The sequence below is a fragment of the Mastigoproctus giganteus genome, chromosome 9 (assembly GCF_048544385.1).
Source record: "Mastigoproctus giganteus isolate SK-2022 chromosome 9, ASM4854438v1, whole genome shotgun sequence".
Lineage (NCBI taxonomy): Eukaryota > Metazoa > Arthropoda > Arachnida > Uropygi > Thelyphonidae > Mastigoproctus > Mastigoproctus giganteus.
In genome coordinates, this window is record NC_143583.1 from 65,742,382 (window position 1) to 65,765,964 (window position 23,583).

Here is a 23,583-nt window from a genome sequence, read left to right on the forward strand (position 1 = left end):
TTTGGGGAGTTGTAATGATGCAATTCTTTACTGTCTCATTTACTTTCAAAATGAAAGTAATGCACCCACAACTCATCCACAATCAGTGTACAGCATAAAAAATCATCACCTCCAATTTACAAACCAGCAAGACAAAAGATGTTCAACTTGTCACTGTTTTCAGTGCATGAGTGGTTCACCAACACCAAAGAAATTCTCTGATGGCATCTGGACATTAGTTTTGCAATAGAAGACTTATACTGCAAGAGAATTTGATCAGACTGATCAAAGGTTGGGGTTATTTTGAATTTGCATTTAGCTTGATCATGATAATCTCCACTTGATACATTTGGATTGAAGCTCCAGATATAAATCAGGCCTTTGTTACTGCATGGAAAATAATAAAATAACTTCCTTTCAGTGTAGTCAAGTTACTTCCTGAAGCCTTATTACTATTGAAATCTTGCCAACCTTTAAGAGTAGGTAAGTAGTCAAAATCCTTATCTCATCCTGATATATTAGTCTTTGAGAAGGAAAGTGGTGCATTTCATTTAATTTCAAGAAACTTTCTTCATTTGACAACAATATTACTCTCCTGCTTGGATTCAGGCGATTCCTCTGGATTGAAAAAGTGTATATCATAAAGAATATATCATCATAAAGGCAAGCTGCATAAAGTCATATCACATAAAAGCAGTCTAAGAGTGAACTGGGTAACTATAAACCAGTCAGTCTGACTTCAGTGGATTGGAAAATCTTGGAGACTATGAAAATAAAGAGTGGAAAACAGCAATGACAGTCTGCAGCAACCCATTTGCTGCAGACTACAATATGGGTTGGTTTTGTTAACAGAAAATCATGTTTAACTACCCTGGTTAGCTGTTTTGAGTTGTATGTAGGAAATAATTTCAACATTGTTTATTTGGTTTCAGCAAAACATTTGACTTATTTCCTCATGAGAGGTAACCATACAAGCTGGAACACATTGGGATCATAGGTAAGATTCTAAGGTACATTGCAGAATGGTAGCAGGGCAAGAGGCAGAGAGGTGTGAATGGTCACTTCAGACTGATCAAATGTTGTGTGCCCCTCCTTCCCAAGGATCAGTTCTGGAACTGCTTGTTGGAACTGTTGTTTCTGATTTTCATAAATGACATCAATGGAGGAATAGAGGGTGTCATGTCAAAATTTGCACATGATGTAAAGATTGGGAAGTGGTTATTATCAGCATCAAGCAACACCCCTTCAAGGAGACGGTCGTTTTCAAAGCCGCTAAGTGGATTTTTCTTATTTATTGATTTGAAAATTATTGTTTTTCTAAAACTTTTGATTTAAATTTAGTAGTATAACATTATTTTGTGATTTTCTGATTAATTTGGTGTATTTATTCTTTACTCGGCCTTGTAATTGCATAAAAGTATCGGTAAAGGTTTCCACGTGTTTCAACTCCGCTAACCGTTCGTAATTTTCCCGCCTTTGTGATATGATATACCGTACTAGATAGCGTTAGTTGAACTTCGTTAGCAGTTAAATTGTACGTTTAAATAAATACATATAACGACTTAGATTACAAACGTATTATAATTAATTTTATTTAACATAATTAATTATACATATAACCACTTAGGTTACGTAACATAAATAATTAGTAAAAAAAAATAATTAATACATAACTTGATACGAAAGTTATATAAAGGGATTTCGCAGATAACACTCGTTACTGAAACGTAAATATTTCGTAGATAACACTCGTTACTGAAACGTAGATATTCCGTAGATAACACTCGTTACTGAAACATAAATATAGCGTTATAACTGTGTTTGGATACAAGTTTAGGATTTAATTTTGTACAGAAATTGAAATTTTATTGAAAGTAAATCTAAATCATGACTCAAACCAGAGCAGCAAAGCAAAGGGCTCAAGCTAATGGGAATGCTGTGGCCCAGGGGAGAACTGAGGGGGGCAGTTGTCCTCTGAATCACAGCCTTGTAAGATGCACTATTTGCTTGATGTTTGCGGAGCAGTCAAGTATGGGACATGATACTGCCATGGGGGATGTCTTTGTGTGTGTGCGATGCAAGGAGTGTAAGGAGATAAGGCGACAACTCAGCGTTGTTATGGGCCTATATGAGAGCTTGAAGGATAGGGTGGATGCCCTCGAAGGATTACAAGTGAGGGGCCCATCAAGCTCTCAGCTGCCCACACCAATGCCAGAGCTTGCACTTGGTCATCGCGGAACACAGTGGCAACCCCCAAGGCAGAATGCGCTGGTCCCAAAGGAACTAGTAGTTGTTGGTGACTCTATTGTCAGGGAAACGGGAAACATGCTTTGTAAAAAGGATAGGTGGAATAGGACCAGGGTATGTCTGCCAGGGGCAAAAGTTGATGACGTTGTAGAGCGGATATCATCTTTTAAGGGCACAAAAGGTGATATAGTTGTACACGTTGGCACTAATGACATTAAGAGTAGGAGACCGGCGGAATTACTTGACAAGTACAGGTCACTGATGAAAAAAAGCCGTGAATTAGGGTTGAAATTGAAAGTGTCTGCAATTCTGCCCAGACACGATAGGAGGGAGTATATGATGAGAGCCCTGTCAATCAATTCGGCCCTGGAAAGATTGTGCAGGGCTCAAGGGGTAGAATTTTTTTCAGCCTGGTCTGTACTTGTTAACAGGAGAGACTGCTTCTACAGGGATGGGATACACTTAAATAGAAAGGGTGCAAGAATGTTTGCTGATGCTATCGAGGCAATGTTAGGTAGGTCGGAAAACTGCTAGATTGGGGGGATACAAGGACTAATAGATTAACAGTAGCCACTGGCAGAGGTGAAAGTGATTCTTGCACTGCTTCTATTGGAATGACGCAGCCTGGAAAATAAGATGCAGGATATTTCAGAGACTGCTGGGAATCATTGGGGTACAAGTAAACACATGGGTTGTGTTAGGGTAGCTAAGAAAAAGAACAGGTGCATGTATACTTGTGTGTACACCAATGCTAGGAGTTTAGTAAATAAATTTGATGAATTTGAGGTATTGCTCAAAACATCAAAGGCAGATATTGTGGGGATTTCAGAGACGTGGTGTCACACAGATATAAGAAATGCAGAACTGGAATTTGGGGAGTACAATGTCTACAGAAAGGATAGACAGGATAGGAAGGGAGGAGGGGTTATGCTATTAGTTAAAAAACAGCTAAAATCCAAGGAAGTGAAGCCAGTCGACATCGCTGGACAGTGCAGTGTCGAGTCAGTTTGGTGTGACATAAGCATTGGGAGATCAAAATTGAGAGTAGGAGTGTGCTATAGGCCTAATGACTCTGATGAGTATAATAAGAAACTGTTCGGAGAAATAGAGTGGGCCAGTAAATCAGAGAGTCTTATAATGGGGGATTTTAATTTCCCAGATATTGACTGGAATTTGGGGGCTGGTCACTCACACAGTAGCAAGGCTTTTGTGGATTTATTGGATGATTGTTTTCTACATCAGCATGTTCGGGAGGCAACTAGAGGGAGTAATACTCTTGATTTGATTATCAGTAGTGATTCTTCATGCATTAAGAATCTGCAGATAAATGAACCACTTGGTGGCAGTGATCACAGTGTGCTGAAGTGGGAGTTACTCAAAGAGGTAACTACCATTAGGGGTAAAGGGAAGGGGTATTGCTTTCGTAAAGGCGACTACAATGGACTGAGACAGTATTTAAATTCTATACAGTGGGATCAACTGATGATATTGCCAACAGCAAATTCAAAATGGGAAGCATTCAAAGAACTTATCGTGGAAGCTACTAGGCTTTACATACCAACTAAGAAATATTGTTCAAGGTTTAGGCCTAAATGGTTGTCAGATGAACTAATGAGGCATATGGCAGAGAAGAAAAATGCATGGGATACATACAAATTAACACGTGACACGGACGCCTATGATAGATACAAGTTGATCTGTAACCAAGTTACAAAGGAGGTTAGGCAGGCGAAGGCAGATTACGAGAGATCCTTGGCAAGGGATGCGAAGAAAAACAGCAAAGAGTTCTTTACTTATGTAAACTCTAGAAGGAAGGGGATGAATCAGATTGGTCCACTTGAGATCGATGGGTCAACTGTTGATGACCCTGCTCGGGTAGCTAACAAACTAAATGAATATTTTGCATCGACATTCACACATGAGGAGTTATTCAGCGAGGGGAATGTCAGAGGTGTATTCAACTCTAGCAGTAAGCTAGAGAATCTTGTAATAACTGAGAGCAAAGTGGAGGAGAAATTGTTGAAGATAAACACAAGAAAGGCACCTGGGGTGGATGGGATCTATCCAGTTATATTAAAGGAGGCAGCAAAGGAGGTAAGCAAACCCTTAGCCATAATTATGAGAGCTTCCTTGGACTCAGGGGAGGTACCCATTGACTGGAGATGTGCAAATGTGACCCCAATTCACAAAGGGGGATCAAAGGCTGACACAAGTAATTATAGACCTGTGAGTTTAACTTCTGTTCCCGGAAAATTAATGGAGGCACTGGTGAAAGAAGCACTGCAGGATCATCTAGACAAGACTTCAGTTATAGCTAGGACACAGCATGGTTTTGTTAAGGGGAAGTCTTGCCTGACCAATTTGATTGGATACTATGATGCAGTCACAAAAGAACTGGATGCAGGGAATAACTTTGATATTATATACTTGGATCTTAGAAAGGCTTTTGATACTGTTGCACATGGAAGACTGCTGCACAAATTGGAGCAGTGTGGCATTGGAGGCAAGTTGCTGCTATGGATAAAGGAGTGGTTGAGGGGGAGAAGACAGAGAGTGGTAATCAATGGACACTGCTCATCGTGGACTAATGTTATTAGTGGAGTCCCTCAGGGTTCAGTATTGGGGCCTTTATTGTTTTCTGTATTTATAAATGATATTGATGATGGTATATCAGGCTTAATGTCCAAGTTTGCAGACGATACGAAGGTTGGCAGGGTTGTCAAGGACACTACTGACACTATGCTGCTGCAACAGGATTTGGAATGGTTGAGCAGATGGGCTTCGAGGTGGCAAATGAAGTTTAACATTGACAAATGTAAAGTACTACATATGGGAAACAGCAACCCCAGAGCAACGTATCAACTCTGTGGTACTACACTGACAGTGGTAGAGAATGAAAGGGACCTGGGGGTGGTGGTGCAGGCAGATATGAAGTTCTCTGAGCAGTGCAGACGAGCTGCAAGAGTAGCTCATGGTGTATTCTCAATGATATATAGGAATTTTTCTAGCAGGGATAAGGAGGTGATTATTCCCTTGTATAAGGCAATGGTCAGGCCACACCTAGAGTACTGTATACAGGCCTGGAGGCCTCATTTCAGGAAGGATGTAGAGCTGCTGGAACGAGTACAGAGAAGGGCAACTAGATTGGTGAATGGGACAAAGGGGTTCTCTTACGAAGAAAGGCTTAAGTTTTGCAAATTACAGTGTCTGGAAACTAGGCACCAGCGGGGTGATCTGATAGAGGTGTACAAAGCCTTGAATGGTTTGAGCATGCTCAATGCTGATGGGATTCTTCCTCTAGCTCAGAAAAATCACCTGAGAGGGCATAAATTCAAATTGAGGAAAGACAGATGTAGGATAGATGTGCGGAAATTTGCCTTTAGCCAGCGGGTGGTTGGTGGGTGGAACAGACTTCCATCCCTTGTCGTGGAAGTTGATAGCCTAAATAAGTTTAAGGCTCAGCTGGACAGGTATTTCGAACGAACAGAGGGGTGAAGTGGAAGTGGTTATTTTTATTTATTTATGTTACTTTTTTTTTTTTTTTTTTTTTTGGCTGATGCTGCATAAGCTTGCTTTCTTGCATCAAATGCCTCTACTAATGCTAATGCTAATGCTAAAAAGATGTTTTGGACAGACCTAAAGACAGCCAGAAAATTGGCAACTACATTTTAGTACAGCAAAATGCAAGGGCATTTTGAGACACTTAGGGATTAGCAACCCCAAATTAATTTACAGACTTAGTGGGTAAATAGAGTAACGGGAGAAAGCAATTTGGGAGTTCTGAAATCATCAAACATGAAGTGCTGTGAGCAATGTAGACAGGTGGCAAGGAAGCCCCGTGCCGTCCTATCGATGATTTATCAAATATTTGCTTGTAGAGATAGGGAAATCATACCCCCACTGTATAAGGCAATTGGAAGACTGAACTTGGAATAATGTATGGAGAAAGCAACTAAAAAAAAGACCAAGTTCCTTGAAAGGATCCAAGGATAGGCAACCCATTTGTTGATATGGAAAAGGGTATCCATATGATGAAAGACTTTGAATATTTAAGCACCAGAGCTTGGCAACCAAGCAACTTTAGAGAGGGAACTTGTTTGAGGTCTATAAGGCTGTGAGAGAGGATAGTAAAATGAATGAATATATGCAAAATTTTCACTGTTATGATTCCAGAACTCTAGATCATAAATTCAAATTACATGGAAAGAGATTTAAATTGGATTATAGAAAGTTTTCTTTTAGTTAGCACATTGTTAATTACTGGATTAAGTTACATCTGGGAGTAGCTGAATAGATCTTGGGAAGATTCAAAGGTCAGCTGGATAGTTACATACATGAGAATGGAAACACATAGATAATTTTATTTTTATATTTTTATGGATTATTATTATTGGTTTCTGACAAGGGTAAGTCCATGCATACACTCAACTACTTCACATCTCTCTCTGTGCTCAGCCCTTTTCTTCATTTCTCCATATCTGGACAAATGGCATAATGTGAAATACAAATCAATAGTTATTTTTTATTATTTATTTTACATTTTCGAAATTTCTATTTAGTTATTATTTTATTATATATTTTTTTTTTTTGGCCAGCACAGCAAAAGCTGTTAGCTTCCTTGAACTATATGCTGGTCCCATGGGAGCTAGTTATTGTAAATGACTCAATTGTCAGGGAAACAGGATATATTAGGCCTGACGTAGCCGAGTGGTCAAGAGCAAGAGTGCATAGCACGCGTTCCTTGAGTGGACGGAGGTTCAAGCCTGTGACTACTAAATACGATAAATATTTGTATTGACAATTTATTGTAAACTCTACTGACTTGGTTGTCGTGCTGGAGTATAAACAGAAAAAAATAATAATAAAAAAAATATATATATATGTATATATATACAGGGTGTCTCAAAAATATTGGTACAAACGTTTAGGGGAGGTAGGTAACATCTAAAGGAATGTGAACCGCATAGGAACCCATAACCGGAAACGTCACCGTAAGTCGGTACACGGCGCTGTTCATCAGTTCGCGAGAAGGAAAATTTCTGGTTTACTCATTCAAGCAGTAGTCGCTGCACGAAGAACATGCATCAATATACGAACTCTGAGCTGGCAGACATGCACCTAGTGTATGGATTAGCAGAGGGCAATGGATGAGCCGCTCAACGAATTTATGGAGAACGCTTCCCAGACAGACATGTACTGGACCACCATTTGTTTGAACGTGTGCATCAAAATTTGTGCGATTATGGGTCATTTAGAGGTAACAGGAGTAGTGCGGGCAGACCACGTTCGACGTGAACTCCCACCATGGAAGTAAGTGTGCTGAATGCTGTCCAGAATAATCCTACTACCAGCACACGTGCCGTTGCCTCTGCCTTAGGAGTGTCTCGTGGCAGTGTACAGCGTGTCTGGCACGACGATTCCTTACACCCCTTTCATCTCCAAAGGGTTCAGTTACTGCTCCCCCAAGGTCATCCTGCACGTGTGGCTTTTGCACAGTGGTTTCTCCAAGAAAGTGTTCAAGACTTGAATTTTCCAGCCTATGTTTTGGTCACAGATGAGGCTTATTTCACTCGGGAAGACTTATTCAATCAGCACAGTGCTCATGTGTGGGCTCACGACAACCCACACGGTGTGCATCCCCATGCGGCACAACATCACTTCGCAATAAATGTGTGGGCAGGTATTGTCGGTGACTGCTTAGTCAGCCCATACCTGTTACCATCCCGCATGAACTCCGCTAAATATCGGATCTTTCTTGAACAAGTTCTACCAAGGTTACTTGACGATGTTCCAGCAAATGTGAGACGCACCATTTGGTTTCAACATGACGGGGCGCCTGCCCATTATGGAAGGTGTATTCGTGACCATTTGAACAGGCGTTTTGGGCGTCGATGGATTGGCCGTGGTGGACTCGTTGCCTGGCCCCCACGCTCACCTGATTTATCGAGCCTTGATTTCTTTCTATGGGGGGGGGGCCTCAAATCTATCGTGTATGAATCGCCTGTGGAGACGGAAATGATCTTGTGGCGAGACTCGTCTGCGCTGCTGCTGCTACTGTCAAAGAAACTCCAGGTGTGTTTGCCTGTGTCCACCAATCCATGCTGCGTCAGTGTCATGCATGCATCGCGTCTCATGGTGGAACCTTCAAGCATCTGTTGTAACATCATGAAATGCATCCATCTCTTACTCCACTGTTAATATTATGTCAAATAAATGTTTGCCACTAATTACTGTATTGTGTAATTTCTGCTTCTTGTGCCTCTGCTACTACTTTCCTGTGACGTTTCCGGTTATGGGTTCCTATGCGATTCACATTCCTTTAGATGTTACCTACCTCCCCTAAATGTTTGTACCAATATTTTTGAGACACCCTGTATATTGTGTAAAAAAGGATAGGTGGAATAGAACCAGGATATGTATGCCAGGGGCAAAAGTTGATGGCATTGTAAAGCAGATATCATCTCTTAAGGGCACAAAAGGTGATATTGTTGTACATGTTGTTACTAATGACATTAAAGTGTATGAGATCTGTGGATTTATTTAACAAGTAGAGGTTAATGTTGATAAAAAAGCCACAAGTTATGGTTAAATTTGAAAGTGTGTGCAATCCTGCCCAGACACAATAGAAGGGAGGATATTATAAGGGCTTTATCAATCAATTCAGCCCAGGAGATATTGTGCAAGGCTCATGGGGTGGAATTTTTCCCAGCACAGTCTGTGCTTGTTAATATGAGAGACTGCTTCTACAGGGATGGGATACACTTAAATAGAAAGGGTGCAAGAATATTTGCTGATGCTATCAACATGCTAGGTGGATCGGAAAACTGCTAGCTTGGAGAATTCACAGACTAATAGATTAACAGTAGCCACAGGTAGATGTGGAAGTGATTCTTGCACTGCTTCTATTAGAATGAGCAGCAGCCCGAAAAGCAAGTTGCTGAGGATTTCAGAAACTGCTGGGAGTCATGAAACAAGTAAATACATGGGCTGTGTTAGACTGACTAAGAGTAAGAACAGGTGCATGTATACTTGCATGCACACCAATGCTAGAAGTATAGTAAATAAATTTGATGATTTTGAAGTGCTAGTCAAGACATCAAAGGCAAATCTTGTTGGGATATCAGAAACGTGGTGACACAGATATAACAAATGCTGAATTGGAATTTGGAGAGTACAATGTGTACAGAAAGGATAGACAGGCTAGAAAGAGAGGAAGGGTTATGCTATTATTTAAGAAACACATAAAATCTAAGGAAGTGCATCCAGTCAACGTAGATGGACTTAAATTCTATGTTGATTCAGTTGGTGTGACATAAGCACTGGGAAAGCAAAAATGAGGGTAGGAGTTTATTATAGGCCTAATGACCCTGATGAGTACAATGAACAATTATACAGACAAATAGAATGGGCCAGTAAATCAGAATGTCTTATAATGGGGGATTTTAACTTCCCAGATATTGACTGGAACCTGTGGATTGGTCACTCGCACAGTAGCAAGGCTTCGGTGGAATTATTGGATGATTGTTTTTTACAGCAGCATGTTAGAGAGGCAACCAGAGGGAGTAATACTCTTGATCTGATTATCGGCAGTGATTATTCATGCATTAAAAATTTACAGATAAAGGAACCACTAGGTGGCAGTGATAACAGATTACTGATGTGGGATTTACTTAAAGATTTAACTATCATCAGGGATAAAGGGAAGGGTTTTTGCTTTTGTAAAGGTGACTACAGTGGTCTCAGAGATTCTTTAAATTCTATACAGCGGGACCAACTGATGATGTTACCAACAGCAAATTCTAAATGGGAAGCATTCAAGGAAGTAATCTTGTAAGCTACTAGGCTTTTTGTTCCAACTACGAAATACTGTTCCAAGTTTAAACCCAAATGGCTGTCAGATGAACTAATGAGACTCGTGGCAGAGTAGAAAATTGCATGGTGGTGGTTGTTGTTATTTGATTTTTAGGAGCATTAGCAACTAAGGCCATAATGCTCTGGGTATATGCGGTGGTCATTCCCTGACCTTTCCGCATCCTCCATATTTGGTGGCTCACGGGCTTGAACCCCGGTCTAATTAAGAAGCGTGTGCTATGCACTGCTGCTCCTGCCCACCTGGCTACGGAGGCGCTGAAATTTGCATGGGATTGATATAAATTATCAGGGACGCAGAAACCTATGTATGGCAGGTATAAGCTAGTCTGTAATCAAGTGACAAAGAAGGTTAGACAAGCGAAGGCAGATGAGAAATCTTTGTCAAAGGAGGCAAAGAAAAACAGCAAAGATTTATTTACTTATGTAAACTCTAGAAGGAAAGGGTCATATTGGTCCACTTAACATAGATGGTTTGATTATTGATGATCATGGTGAGGTAGCTGACAAAATAAATGAGTATTTTGCATCTACATTCACACATGAGGAGTTATTCAGGGAGGGGAAGACCAGATGTTTATCAAACTCCAACAGAGAGTTAAATGATTTTGTCATAACTGAAAGGAAAGTGGAGGAGAAATTGTGAAGTTAAACATAAGAAAGGCACCTGGGGTGGATGGGATCTATCCAGCTATACAAAAGTAGGTGGCAAAGGAAGTAAGCAAACCATTAGCCATAATTATGAGAGCATCATTGGATTCAGAGCATCGTGGGAGGTTCCCACGGACTGGATATGTCCAAATGTATCTACAATTCACAAAGAGGGATCAAAGGATGACACGAGTAATTACAGAACTGTTAGATTAACTTCTGTTCCAGGGAAAATAATGGAGTCACTGGTTAAGAAAGCATTGCAGGACCATCTAGACAAGATTGCAGTAATAATTCAGACACAGCATGGGTTTGTTAACGGGAAGCCTTGTCTGACCAATCTGATTGGATAAGACCCCTTGTATAAGACAAGACAATGGTCAGGCCACAACTTGAGTACTGTGTACAGGTCTGGAGGCCTAATTTTAGGAAGGATGTAGAGTTGCTGGAATGAGTACAGAGAAGGGATACAAAGACTGGTGAGGGGAACAAAGGGTACTTATGAAAGGGTACTCTTATGAAAAAAGGCTTAAGTTCTGCAAATTGCAGCATCTGGAGACTAAGCACTTGCGAGGTGATCTGATTGAGGTGTATAAGGCCTTGAATGGATTGAGCAGGCTCAATGCTGATGGGAGTTTTTCCTCTTGCTCATATTTCAAATCTGAGGGGCATAAACCAAAACTGAGGAAAGATAGTTGTCGAATGGATGTGCAGAAATTTGCCTATAGTCAGTAGGTAGTTTTCGTCTGTTGTGGAAGTTGATAGCTTAAATAAATTCCAGGAAGAAATGGACAAACCTTTGGAGCAAATGAATGGGTGAAATGGGAAGTTTTTTTTTTTTTTGGCCGATGCTGTATAAGCTTGCTTTCTTGCATCATATGCCTGCCTCTACTAATGCTAATATGGCCAATATAAATATCCATATCTGGTTTTCAATTAAAAAATTTCTCCCATTCCATTGTTTTCCATTTAAATAAAACATAAATTAATATTATATATGATCTTTTCACCACTGAAGTCAATTTATATGTCTGTTTCTTAAGCCAGGAAAAAAAGCATAGGGATTTTCATTTATGAATAAATTTTTTGAATCATTCTATGAACCATATATTTATCAAAAATCTTCCAGTTCACATATATTCAGTTTCCTTGGTCTTTTCTTCCCAGGTGCCGACAGAATATCATTAGAACTGTCCATTTCTGAATTTTACACATTGTGCACATAGCAACAATGCTTGTAAGATTCTTCTGAAATCCAAATTACAACTTTGCTTCCACTTTTCTGCATTCATGAATCTTAACATTTATTAATGTTAAGGTTCATGAATGAGGTTAAAATTAATAAATGTTAAGATTTAAGCTTATGAAATCTAGCATTTAACATTTCAAGCTTGTGAAATTCAACAATTATTTCACATGCTTGATTTTTCAGAACTTTGTCTCCTTTCCAAGTGCTCATCACTGAGCTTCAGAAAAAATAGGATAGAGAAAACAAATATGCTGCTTCCGTAGAAAAACACACAGTGCACAAGTTAGTAGATTTACTAACAGTGAATGTAGGTCATCTGCACAGAAATCCACCTGCACTAATCATCACAGTGGGGTGATTTAAATTTTAATCTTATCCATAATTCATACACTGCCCTGATAAGAACTGACTTCTAGGAACACAACCAAGATGGTGCAGTTATTATTTTTTGATTACTGCAGAAATAATTTCAGTATTAAATTAAGAAATATTAGTTAAAATTCAAATGTAAGTTGTCTTTTTATTATTATATATATCATTAATAATTAACTTTTGAATTCCGAAGGAAAAACAAACAGAAGCAATTCATCTGTGTTGCTTGGGTGCACAGTTAAAAATCATATTCTGATATCACTATTTATCGTATTAAATTTCATTAGTATATGAATCTTCACATAAATTTATGGAATTATCCTTAAGAAATTACAAAAAAAAAAAAAAAAAAGTGCTCATAATTTAACTTATGGTAAGTGTACAGGTACATATATGGCAGTTGGTGCAATCCAAGTTGGTACATTTCAATGAACTGGAGAATATCCCAATTTTAAGTGATTATAAAAAATAATTGATGCAGCTGACTTATTTCTGCTCTGGATAAGTGAAAGTATCCTGTATATAATGCTGCACACTCATATATAAAGTAACAAACCTATATACACAAGTATTTAAGTATAGAGATGTACTAAAATGAATATACCAAAAGAGAAAGTTAAAGAACATTTTAAAAATTTTTCACTTTTAAGATATCAAAAAATATTTTGATGAAGAAAAGTGCACCTTCTGAAGGTCCATACACCATATTTAATTCAATGTGTCTACTGTTTATTGGTAATTTTATACAAATATAATTTTTTGCTTCAAGCAAAAGAAAGCTCATACATATTTACCTTTATTTGCCCAAAATAAATAAATAATGGGAAGGCATACCCCAACACAGAACTCCAATGTGGTTTACGCAGTACAAAATTTTAAAATTCTAAGAGAAAACCTAATCACATACATGACAATTGGCATGTTGGCAGACCAACATATTTCTTATTTTTCAAGAATAAGCAAGGTCTATAAACTGCAAATCATAATTCAACTGCCTATTGAACTTATTTAGTCTATTCAGCTGGGGTTGACATCCACTAGCAATGAATTTCATAAAAAAAGTTAATATCTGTCAAACTATCAATGTTGCATAGCAACACTCAAATTAAGACTAATTCTCAGTTCTTGACTTTGTAAATACCCTACACCAACTTAGATAGTACACGATCTTATTATTTCACACCCCAAAACAGAAGTGAGTGAGTGAATTGGCACACTAGCTGCTATAGCAATAGTGTGCCTAAAACAGAAGCCAAAACACTACCCAGAAGAAATGTCCACATGCATTTAGCTGCTCAATGTAATGTATATGCTGGTAACTACACAACAGAAAGCAGTGGGATGTGGTTAATGGCTACTCTTCTGACTGGGCTAATTAGACATGTGGTCCCTTGGGAATGGTACTACTTGAATCGCTGTTGTAGTCTGTCTGATTAGTGGCCACTGTTTTAATGCTGCAGAATGCAAGCTTTACATTTGGAAATTAATCCCAAAATAATTTATACAATATGACAATCTGAATTAAAATAGGTAGGGAGAGGAGAAGAGGAATGGGGAAAGAGCTTTGTCAGTTATGATTTAGGCAGACACAAAAGTTCTCATGCAATATAGACAGGTGGCAAGCAGCACACATGGCATCCTATTGATGATCTATCAAACAATTATGAAACTGCACTTGGAATACTAAGTCCAAGTACCTAAAAAGAAAAGACAGCAAGCTTCTTGAAAAGGTCCAAATATGAGCAACATGCCTGTATATTGCAAAAGGGCATCCATACATGAAAAGATTGAAAATATGTGGGCTATAATGCATGGTAACTGGGTTTCCACGGGTAACTGATGCTTATAGCTTGTGGAAACAAAGATCAGCCGGACTGGCACCTATGAAGAGGGGAAACACAATGGGAAATTTTCTGTAGGCCTGGTGCTTGCTTTCACCATATGGCTAATACTAAAAACTGATAAACTGTTTTGTAACAACATCAACTAAGTAAATCGCCAAAGTGGTATTTGATTGGAATAAAGAGGAAAGGGTTTGTTTATATTAAATGTTGATGGAAGAGAGAAAGGGGAGATGATATAAGTTTAAAAAAGTAAAGTTTTCACATATCTGTCCTCTCATCTTTTCAATTTAAGTTCTCTTAAATGTACTGTCCAAGAAAGAATAAGAATGCCATAAGCATTTTATCCATTTAAAGCCTTAAACACTTCGTTCAGGTCACTTTGCAGGTGCCTAGTTTCCAGATGCTGCAATTACAGAATTGAAGTGCTTTATGGTAAGAGTACCCTTTTATGTCCTTGACTAATCTGACTGATCTTCTTTGCACCTGTTCCAACAGACCCATATCCTTCTGAAAATGAAGTTTCCAGACCTGTATGCAGTACTCAAGATCCAGCCTAAACAGTAAGTTATTGAAAGAGATAATTACCTCTGTCTCTCTGCTGGTAAAATTCCTGTATATCATGACAAAACTCTGTGAGCTGTCCTAGTAAGGAATCAAGGTTGTCTGCACTCCTCAGAAAATCTTTAATCTGAATCATGTGGAAAGCAGCTATGAATTTTAGTATTCTGCAGCAGGTAATATTTCATTTATTTTCTTTTCTGTTTCTAAAAAATTTATATTAAATGTTGATGGAAGAGAGAGAAAGGGGAGATTATAAGTTTAAAAAAGTATACATAAAGGCTTTAATATATTATTGGAACAAAGATGGTACTCTTTTCCAACAATCAATTACAAATTTTCTAGTCTCACATGTTAAATAAAACTAAACTGAGACAAAGCCACCCTTAAAGTACTCTATTTGAAAGTAATGCACTTTTGTCACCACTGGTACAATTGCTAGTAGCAGTTCCAGAACTGCTCTGAATGGATAGTGCACATTGAGTTGCTTCAATAATCTCTTGTTTCCTTAGGTTGCAAGAGCAATCTAAATATTTCACTTTTGGGGGGAAAACACAACACAACACACACACACAGTGGGAGGGCAGATGAGAGGAGGAATGTGTAGCACAAAACAGTACTGTGTTTAATAAGCTCTTGTTGCACAAAAATTAGTTGTGTGTGTAGATGTGTCGTCATGCAACAATTTCCAATCTTTTCCTAAAAATCTTTTTTTGCCTCTTACAACTGACACAAAATCTGTATGTACCTTTCTGTATTCAAAGTGGCACCTTGAGGAATGAATTCATAGTGCAGAATACACCAATAATCATAAAGCTTTTCACATCACTTTCTCCCTTTTGATTTGTCTGACTGAAATATTTGATCAAGGCAATGTGGCAATTTCCAAGTCAATTTGTTGTTTGTTTAGGTCATAGAGAAAACATCTCATCACCAGCAACAATGAATTATAGATATAATGAGCCATTATAAGATGCTGCTATAACTCACTAAAAATTATCATCTGTTTGCTGTGCTGAGTGTGAATAAGAATCCAAGACTCCATGCACTGAGAAATCTGATACTCAGGTTGCTCAGTCAACAGTCTGTTGACTGTTTTAGATTTAACTTGCAAGCCTTTTTGAAAATATTCATTTGAATGTCACCTCAAATAAAAAACAAATCACTTTACTTTCATTTTCCATATATTCATTTTAGAAGAGCAAGTGCAATGCTACATACTTATGGAAAGATGCACACACTTACCCAGGCTGACCTCTATGTGGACGACCAAGATGATCTTCAGGTGATGGATCAGTTTCTTCAGTATCACTACTACTATTTTCATAACTATGTGATCCAGAAGAGAGATTGGAGCGTTCCTTTCGGGCAGACATTTTAGACCTGTATTAAATGTAAAATTTCATTAATTTAAAATAAGTTTCTTTAAAGATTTCATTAACCATGCCTAAAGTTAATAATAGCTTTTTTTTAATGACATGAGTGGTATAAGAGCCTACAGTAAGTGGTATAAGCACCCAAACATGAATGGTATTGAACCTACAGTATTACAGTATTGCATATAAGTTGAAGACCAAAAAGACAAAATATACTTGTTGACATTAACTTGAATATCAATAAACTGTAATTTTCAGGTTGTTGTTGTTGTTGTTGTTATTTGGTTTTTAGGAGCACCAGCAACCAAGGCCATATTGCTCCGGGATATGCGGTGGTCATTCCCTGAATGACCTTTCCGCATCCTCCGCATTTGGTGGCGACGGGCCCGAACCCCGGTCCAATCAAGAAGCGTGTGCTACGCACTGCTGCTCCTTCCCACCTGGCTACGGAGGCGCCGTAATTTTCAGGGTGGAGATACATGTGAAAGAAGGTTATTCCAAAGAACAGAAGTAGATCGGATAAATGAGAAAGAGGAAGGATTAGTTTTGTAAGTTTGGAGTTGTCCAGCGAATGTATACTGACTAGATGAGGCATTTGTTCAGGCTAGTTTGGAAGAATTATAGGAGCCACTTCAGAAGAACAGTGTCTGTGGAAATTAAGCACTGAGCGAGAGAAAAGAGAATTTCTAAGAAAAGGTCACTAATTTATCTCACTAGCCACTTTTGGAGAGATTCTAGGAGCCTGAGAGGTTTTGAGAGCAACATCCCAGAATGGGAACAATATTCCACGGTAAGGCATATTTGGGGATTTATAGAGTCAGTAGCTGCTTTGGCAAAAGTATCACTGAGAGTAAAAAGAAAACCTAATGTTTCTTGTGCAGAGGAAGCACAATATTTGTGATGATCCCTAATAAAGATAAGTGATCTTGTCTAAAAATTTAGTTTTGGAACAGTTAAACTTAACTAAGTATTCTTTGTCTAATGAAGCATTATCCAGAGCTCGGCATTTAACAAATTGACAATGGATGTATGAGAAGTTGAAGTTGTTTGTGATAGGATTTGCAGTCAGTGTAGGTCATTAATACACAAGAGAAAAAAAGAATGGAAAAAAGAAATAAACCTTGGGGAAATGACAGCAGCACTAGTTGAGAAGTTAGAAGACAGCAAGCCATATACCATTATCTTCAGGGAATGGGCAGAGAGAAAACTGGGTACTCAGATACAAAAAAGCAGAAGGCAAACCACAAGATGTAAAAATTTTGGAAGGTCTTTATGCTAAACATAATCAAAGGCCTTGGAAATGTCAAGAACAACTTGGTGAGTTTCATCAAACTTTTGTATTGAATTTGTCCAAAACTATATAAGGGTGTCTTAAAAATACACGGCATAACTTCAGGAATTAGTTTCTGATATGTAGACAATAAAAATATTTTTTATCAACATAGTTCCGGAAATGCTTGGTTTCTGAGTTTTGAAGGTCTGTCTATGACACTTAACTGTTCACATCACCTTATAGTAATTGTTCAAAATGTCCCCCTTCTGCTTGAACACAGGCCTCACATCGACATCTCATGAACGATGCCAAATTCCTGGCATGTTTTGTATTGTCTCACAACCTGCCACAATTCGATTGCAGAGTTTCCACATCAACTACCGGAGTCGAATACACCAATGACTTTAAATGGCCCCACAAGAAGAAATATAGTCGGTTTAAATCAGCTGAGCGTGGAGGTCAGGCAGTTGGTCCACCTCTACCTATCCACCGACCAGGAAACCTTCGATTCAGGTATTGTGGGCTAGGTGGCTGAAATGTGCGAGAGCACCATTGTGCATGAAGTGTGCTTGTTGACGAATGATCAGTGGCGTGTCGTCCAAGAAATCAGGCATGTTGTTTGTCAGAAACTTTCTGTACGCCTACCCTGTTAGTTTGTTTGGAAGTACATGGGGCCCAAATAACTTATCAGCAAAGACACTCGCCCAGATGTTGAGGCTGAACTGCTGTTGGTGATGTGATGGAAGAATTGCATGTGGGTTTTCCTTAGCCCATACATGCTGATTGTGAAAGTTTTGGATTCCATCTCGTGTGAACTGTGCTTCATCTGTGAATATCACTAAGGCAGGAAAGTGAGGAGTTGTACCACACTGCTGCAAGAACCACTGTCGCAGGGTAATCTGCTGGTGACAAGGCCTGTACCTGTTGCAGATGGTAAGGATACAGTTGGTGTTCTCACAACACTCTCCAAATAGTCGAACGTTGAACAGCCAGTTGCATTGCTATTCTGCGTGTGCTGATTCCAGGAGTGGCATGCACAACATCCAAAATCTCCTCCTCTACTTCAGAAGTCAAAGATCTTGGTCGTCCTCTGTCAGCAGTACGAGGTGTAAAGGTCCCATATTCAAAGGCGGCGATGGATACCTTCAAACGTTTTCCTGTCTGGATATCTTCGTTCTAGGAACCTTTCGTGATACAAACGGCAAGCCTCCAGAGCATTGCCATCTGCCAAACTGTGCACTTTATGTATGCTTGCTCCTGATTTGAGTACATGGTCGGAATGGAAAACCACCAGACTCTGTCAGTACCTTGTGATGAAGGAAATCACCTGCAGGAGATAAGACATTCCGGTTAATAACTCAGGAACCAAGCATTTCCGGAACTATGTTGATATAAAATATTTTTATTGTCTACATATGAGGAACTCATTCCTTAAATTATGCCATGTATTTTTGAGACACCCTGTATACTATAAGCCAAGATATCACCACTGTATGAAGATTGATGGGATCCATATTGGCAATAACTTATCAAATGAAAGGTTTCGAGATACTGTAAGAGTTGGCAATTCATGGATTTCTCCATTCTTTTTGAAATTTTGAAAAAGGGCAGAGTGCAAAGAAAGAATAATTGGAAGGGAGGGTTTGTTAGCTTTTTTAAGGACTGACTAGATATGTGCAAATTTCCATGCAGAAAGAAAAACACCTGTGAAATAAGAAAGTATAAAAAGGCAATGCAAAACATGAGAATGCTCTGGAGCTTTAGAGAACAGGTGAGCAAGTGTTATCAGGCTCCGAAGACTTATTTTCAATTTGTTAAAAATTCTTCTAGTTGTCCTTGCATCAGAAGACACATGGGAGAAATTGAGCGGAATGTATTTGGTATGGTAGGAGGAGCTTTACCAAGAACAATGACGCAGGGATTAAAACAGGATGCAAGTCAGCTTTATCTTCAGCTAAGCAGACAATCAAACTATCAGACTGAAAGAGAGGTAAGGAAGTAGTAATGGAAATACCTATTGTTTTTATAAATTATAAAACCTGATATGACATTGAATAAAAAAAAACTTCCATTTCGAGACCAGCTATGTATGAAAAGAACAAATGCTTTCCTATTGTAATCTTATTGACCAAAATCACATTAGGCAATAAACCAAGCTGTAAAATGCTTAAGTAAATTAAACTATAAGAAAAAAAAACAAAAAAAAAAAAAAAAAGAAATATCAGATGTATGAGAACTATATTAACATAAATGAAAAAAACAAATGGAAAAACGAAATAAGTAAAAAAAGTAATCAGACATAAAAAATGAAGATATACCTGAAACCATATCAATATAAGGGAAATACAATCTTAGAAGGAAAGAGGACCCATAAAATCTTTTTATATGGATTAAAACTGTAAACAACTGAGCTTAGTGGCCACATAAATGCATAATATTTTGAACCCCAGCAAGCTGATGAATGTTGACCCAAAACAAGATGAAGGATTTCCAAAATACCAACTCCAAGAATGGTAAGAAGTGAAGTGTAATGGATTATTTTATTACCATAGCCTATTCCATTACATTACTTCAGGAGTATAAAGAGGTGGGGGGAGGAAGGCAAAAGGAATAGAAAGAGGATAGTGGTTCTCCACTCCCTCATATTCACTAATAGATAGTAGATCAGTGATTCCCAACTGGTGTACCGCAAGATGAGGAAAAATTCCACTGAGTTCAATGGCAATCACTATTTCATTGTACAGTTAATATTCGTCTTTTAACTTAAAGTGTGACATGAGTGACAAAATATTGGGAACCACTGTTGTATATAAAAAAATATTAGGAACAAGGAAAGTAAAAAGACAAGGCTTTGCTCGAAAAGCTGGGTGCATGATTACCTACTTATGCTAACTGATATGGCAAGCATCACCTTTCAAAATCATTTTTGTTTTATCAGACAAACACTTGTAAAATAACCCATTGTGCTTCACTGCTAATCTGCATTTAAAACATCATTAAGGATGTAATCCTTTACAATTTAGATAAATTGTTTGCAATATTCATTACAGACCTCATCACTAACATATGAACTCTCTCCACAAATATTTTGAAAGATTAGTTATCATTATAAAAAAAATAGCACACTAATCTGTATCATAATTTTTTTGTCCTCACTATTGAGGAATGCTATTGTCCCTCCAGCAACAGTAAAAGTTTGACCTTACACCCTGCATTGAAATAATACCTCACTTCTTTACTAAATTGGGCCAATGATGGTCTGATGACTGAACCAAATAGTTCTGAAATCAGTGTCAACAAATTCCTTTGAGTTTTATAATGAATAGCTGATTCACATCGTTGGTTATGTTATTCAATTACAAACAATATTAGTAACTTTAAGTAATTTTTAAAGGGTGTAAGCTCTTTAGAAATGACCAGCTCTGTTGCTATCACTTGGAGATGGGAATAACAATGTTCCCCCAAAAGTAAAGATATCAAAAACAAAGAGTAAGATTATTTCTCAAATATTTCAATAATTACATTAAAACAGTACCCTGCTTCTTTACTAAATAACTGGGATTTTTTAATCAATAACTGCATATGAGATGGTTATAAAGTCCATTCATTCCCCCAATTCGAAATTAACTCAAACTACAGGCCGTATCAAGAAACTTTTTTTTTTTTTCCACCAAGGAGAACAAAATTCTAACTCTGATCATCGCCACTCACAAACTGGGTGACACTATAGAAGGGACAGTACAAAAATCATAGCAGGGAGTGATCATGCAGTTCTAAGTTGGATGATGAGGAGAGAGGTAGCAGTTTTTAAAGGCAAAGGAATGGGTTTTAATTTTAAGAAAGATTAAGTAGCTTAAAGTGCTACATGTTTCTATCAACTGGGAATATAGGGCACGGATACATTAGAATTAAAGCATACCTTTAAAGTTACAGTCACAAGACCCATGAATGCATATATACCATTAAGGTAATATAGCTGTTTGTTGTTTGTTTGTTATTTGGATTTTAGGAGCATTAGCACCTAAGGCCATATTGCTCCGGGATATGCGGTGGTCATTCCCAGATCTTTACGCATCCTCCGTATTTGGTGGTGATGGGCTCGAACCCCAGTCTAATCAAGAAGCATGTGCTATGCACTGCTGCTCCTTCCCACCTGGCTACGGAGGCACCCAGGTAATATAGCATGAGAAGGATGAATAAGATGGATGAATAAGAAGTTAACTTGTTTAATTAAGAAAAGATGGATTGGAAAAGATACTGATTGATGAAAAGTACAGTAACCCATAACAGAAACATGGTGATCTGTAATTGTACCACAGAAAAGGTTGGGCTGGCAAAAGGCAGATCATGAGAAATTGTTGATTAAGAAAGCAAAGAATGAGGACAAGTTTTCATGTATATAAATAAAAATAGAAGAATAATCAGATCAGAGCCTTGTGAAATGGGTGTAGTAAAGTCTTAGATAACCTGGCTGATTTTTCAGATGAAATGAAAACAGAAAATACTGTATAATCAGTTAGCATTAGTAGAGGCATATCATGCAAGAAAGTAAGCTTATGCAGCATCAGCCAAAAAAAAAAAAACCACTCCCTTTTCACCTCTCCATTCATTCCAAATACCTGTCCAGCTCAGCCTTAAATTTATTTAGGATATCAGCTTCCACAACAAAGGATGGAAGTCTGTTCCACCAACCAACTATCCGCTGGCTAAAGGCAAACTTCCGCACATCTATCCTACATCTGTCTTTCCTCAATTTGAATTTATGCCCTCTCAGGTAATTATTCTTAGCAAGAGGAAGAATCCCATCAGCATTGAGCATGCTCAAACCATTCAAAGCTTTATACACCTCAATCAGATCACCTCGCAGGTGCCTAGTCCCCAGATACTGTAATTTGCAAAATTTAAGCCTTTCTTCATAAGAGCAACCCTTTGTTCCATTCACTAATCTTGTTGCCCTTCTCTGTACTCTTCCCAACAGCTCTACATTCTTCTTAAAATGAGGTCTCCAGACCTGTATACAGTACTCAAGGTGTGGCCTGACCATTGCCTTATACAAGGGGATAATCACCTCCTTATCCCTGCTAGAAAAATTCCTGTATATCATTGAGAAGACACCCTGAGCTACTCTTGTAGCCTGTCTGCACTGCTCAGAAAACTTCATATCTGCCTGCACAGTTACCCCCAGGTCCTTTTCGTTCTCTACCACTGTCAGGTAGTACCACAGAGTTGATACGTTACTCTGGGGTTACTGCTTCCCATATATAGTACTTATGTCAATGTTTGTCAATATTAAACTTCATTTGCCACCTCTAAGCCCATCTGCTCAACTTTTCTTGATTCTGTTGCAACAGCGTACTGTCATTAGTGTCCTTAACAACCCTGCCAACCTTCGTATCGTCTGCAAACTTGGACATTAAGCTTGATATGGCATCATCAATATCATTTGTTTGTTAGTTTGTTTGTTATTTGATTTTTAGGAGCATTAGCAACTAAGGCCATATTGCTCCGGGATATGCGGTGGTCATTCCTTGACCTTTCCACATCCTCCGTATTTGGTGATGACGGGCTCGGAACCAACACTGAACCCTGAGGGATTCCACCAATAACATTAGTCCACGATGAGCAGTGTCCATTGATTACCACTCTCTGTCTTCTCCCACTCAACCGTCCCTTTATCCATAGCAGCAATTTGCCTCCAACGGCATACTGCTCCAACATGTTCAGCAGTCTTCCATGTGCAACAGTATCAAAAGCCATTCTAAGATCCAAATATATGATATCAAAGTTATTCCCTGCATCTAGTTCCTTTGTGACCACATCATAGTATCCAATCAAACTGGTCAGGCAAGACTTTCCCTGAACCATGCTGTGTCCGAGCTATAAGTGAAGTCTTGTCTAGATGATCCTGCAGTGCTTCTTTAACCAGTGCCTCCATTAACTTTCCTGGAACAGAAGTTAAACTAACAGGTCTATAATTACTTGTCACCCTTTGATCCTCCTTTGTGAATTGAGGTCACATTTGCACATCACCAGTCCATGGGTACCTCCCCTGAGTCGAAAGAAGCTCTCATAATTATGGCTAAGGGTTTGCTTACTTCCTTTGCTGCCTCCTTGAATATAACTGGATAGAACCCGTCCACCCCAGGTGTCTTTTTTATGTTTATC

General features: G+C 38.5%; 1 protein-coding gene across 3 annotated transcripts in view; it reads right to left on the reverse strand.

The window, feature by feature from the left end:
• Positions 1-23,583, reverse strand: part of mri (BTB/POZ domain-containing protein mrityu) — a 384,830-nt gene that overhangs the window by 269,585 nt on the left and 91,662 nt on the right. For all 3 annotated transcript variants that reach the window (XM_090381835.1, XM_090381837.1, XM_090381834.1), the window contains one exon: positions 16,015-16,152. In XM_090381835.1, coding sequence (XP_090237961.1) covers positions 16,015-16,145 — 131 coding nt within the window. In that variant the 5' untranslated portion in view covers positions 16,146-16,152. The remainder of the gene's footprint in view (positions 1-16,014; positions 16,153-23,583) is intronic.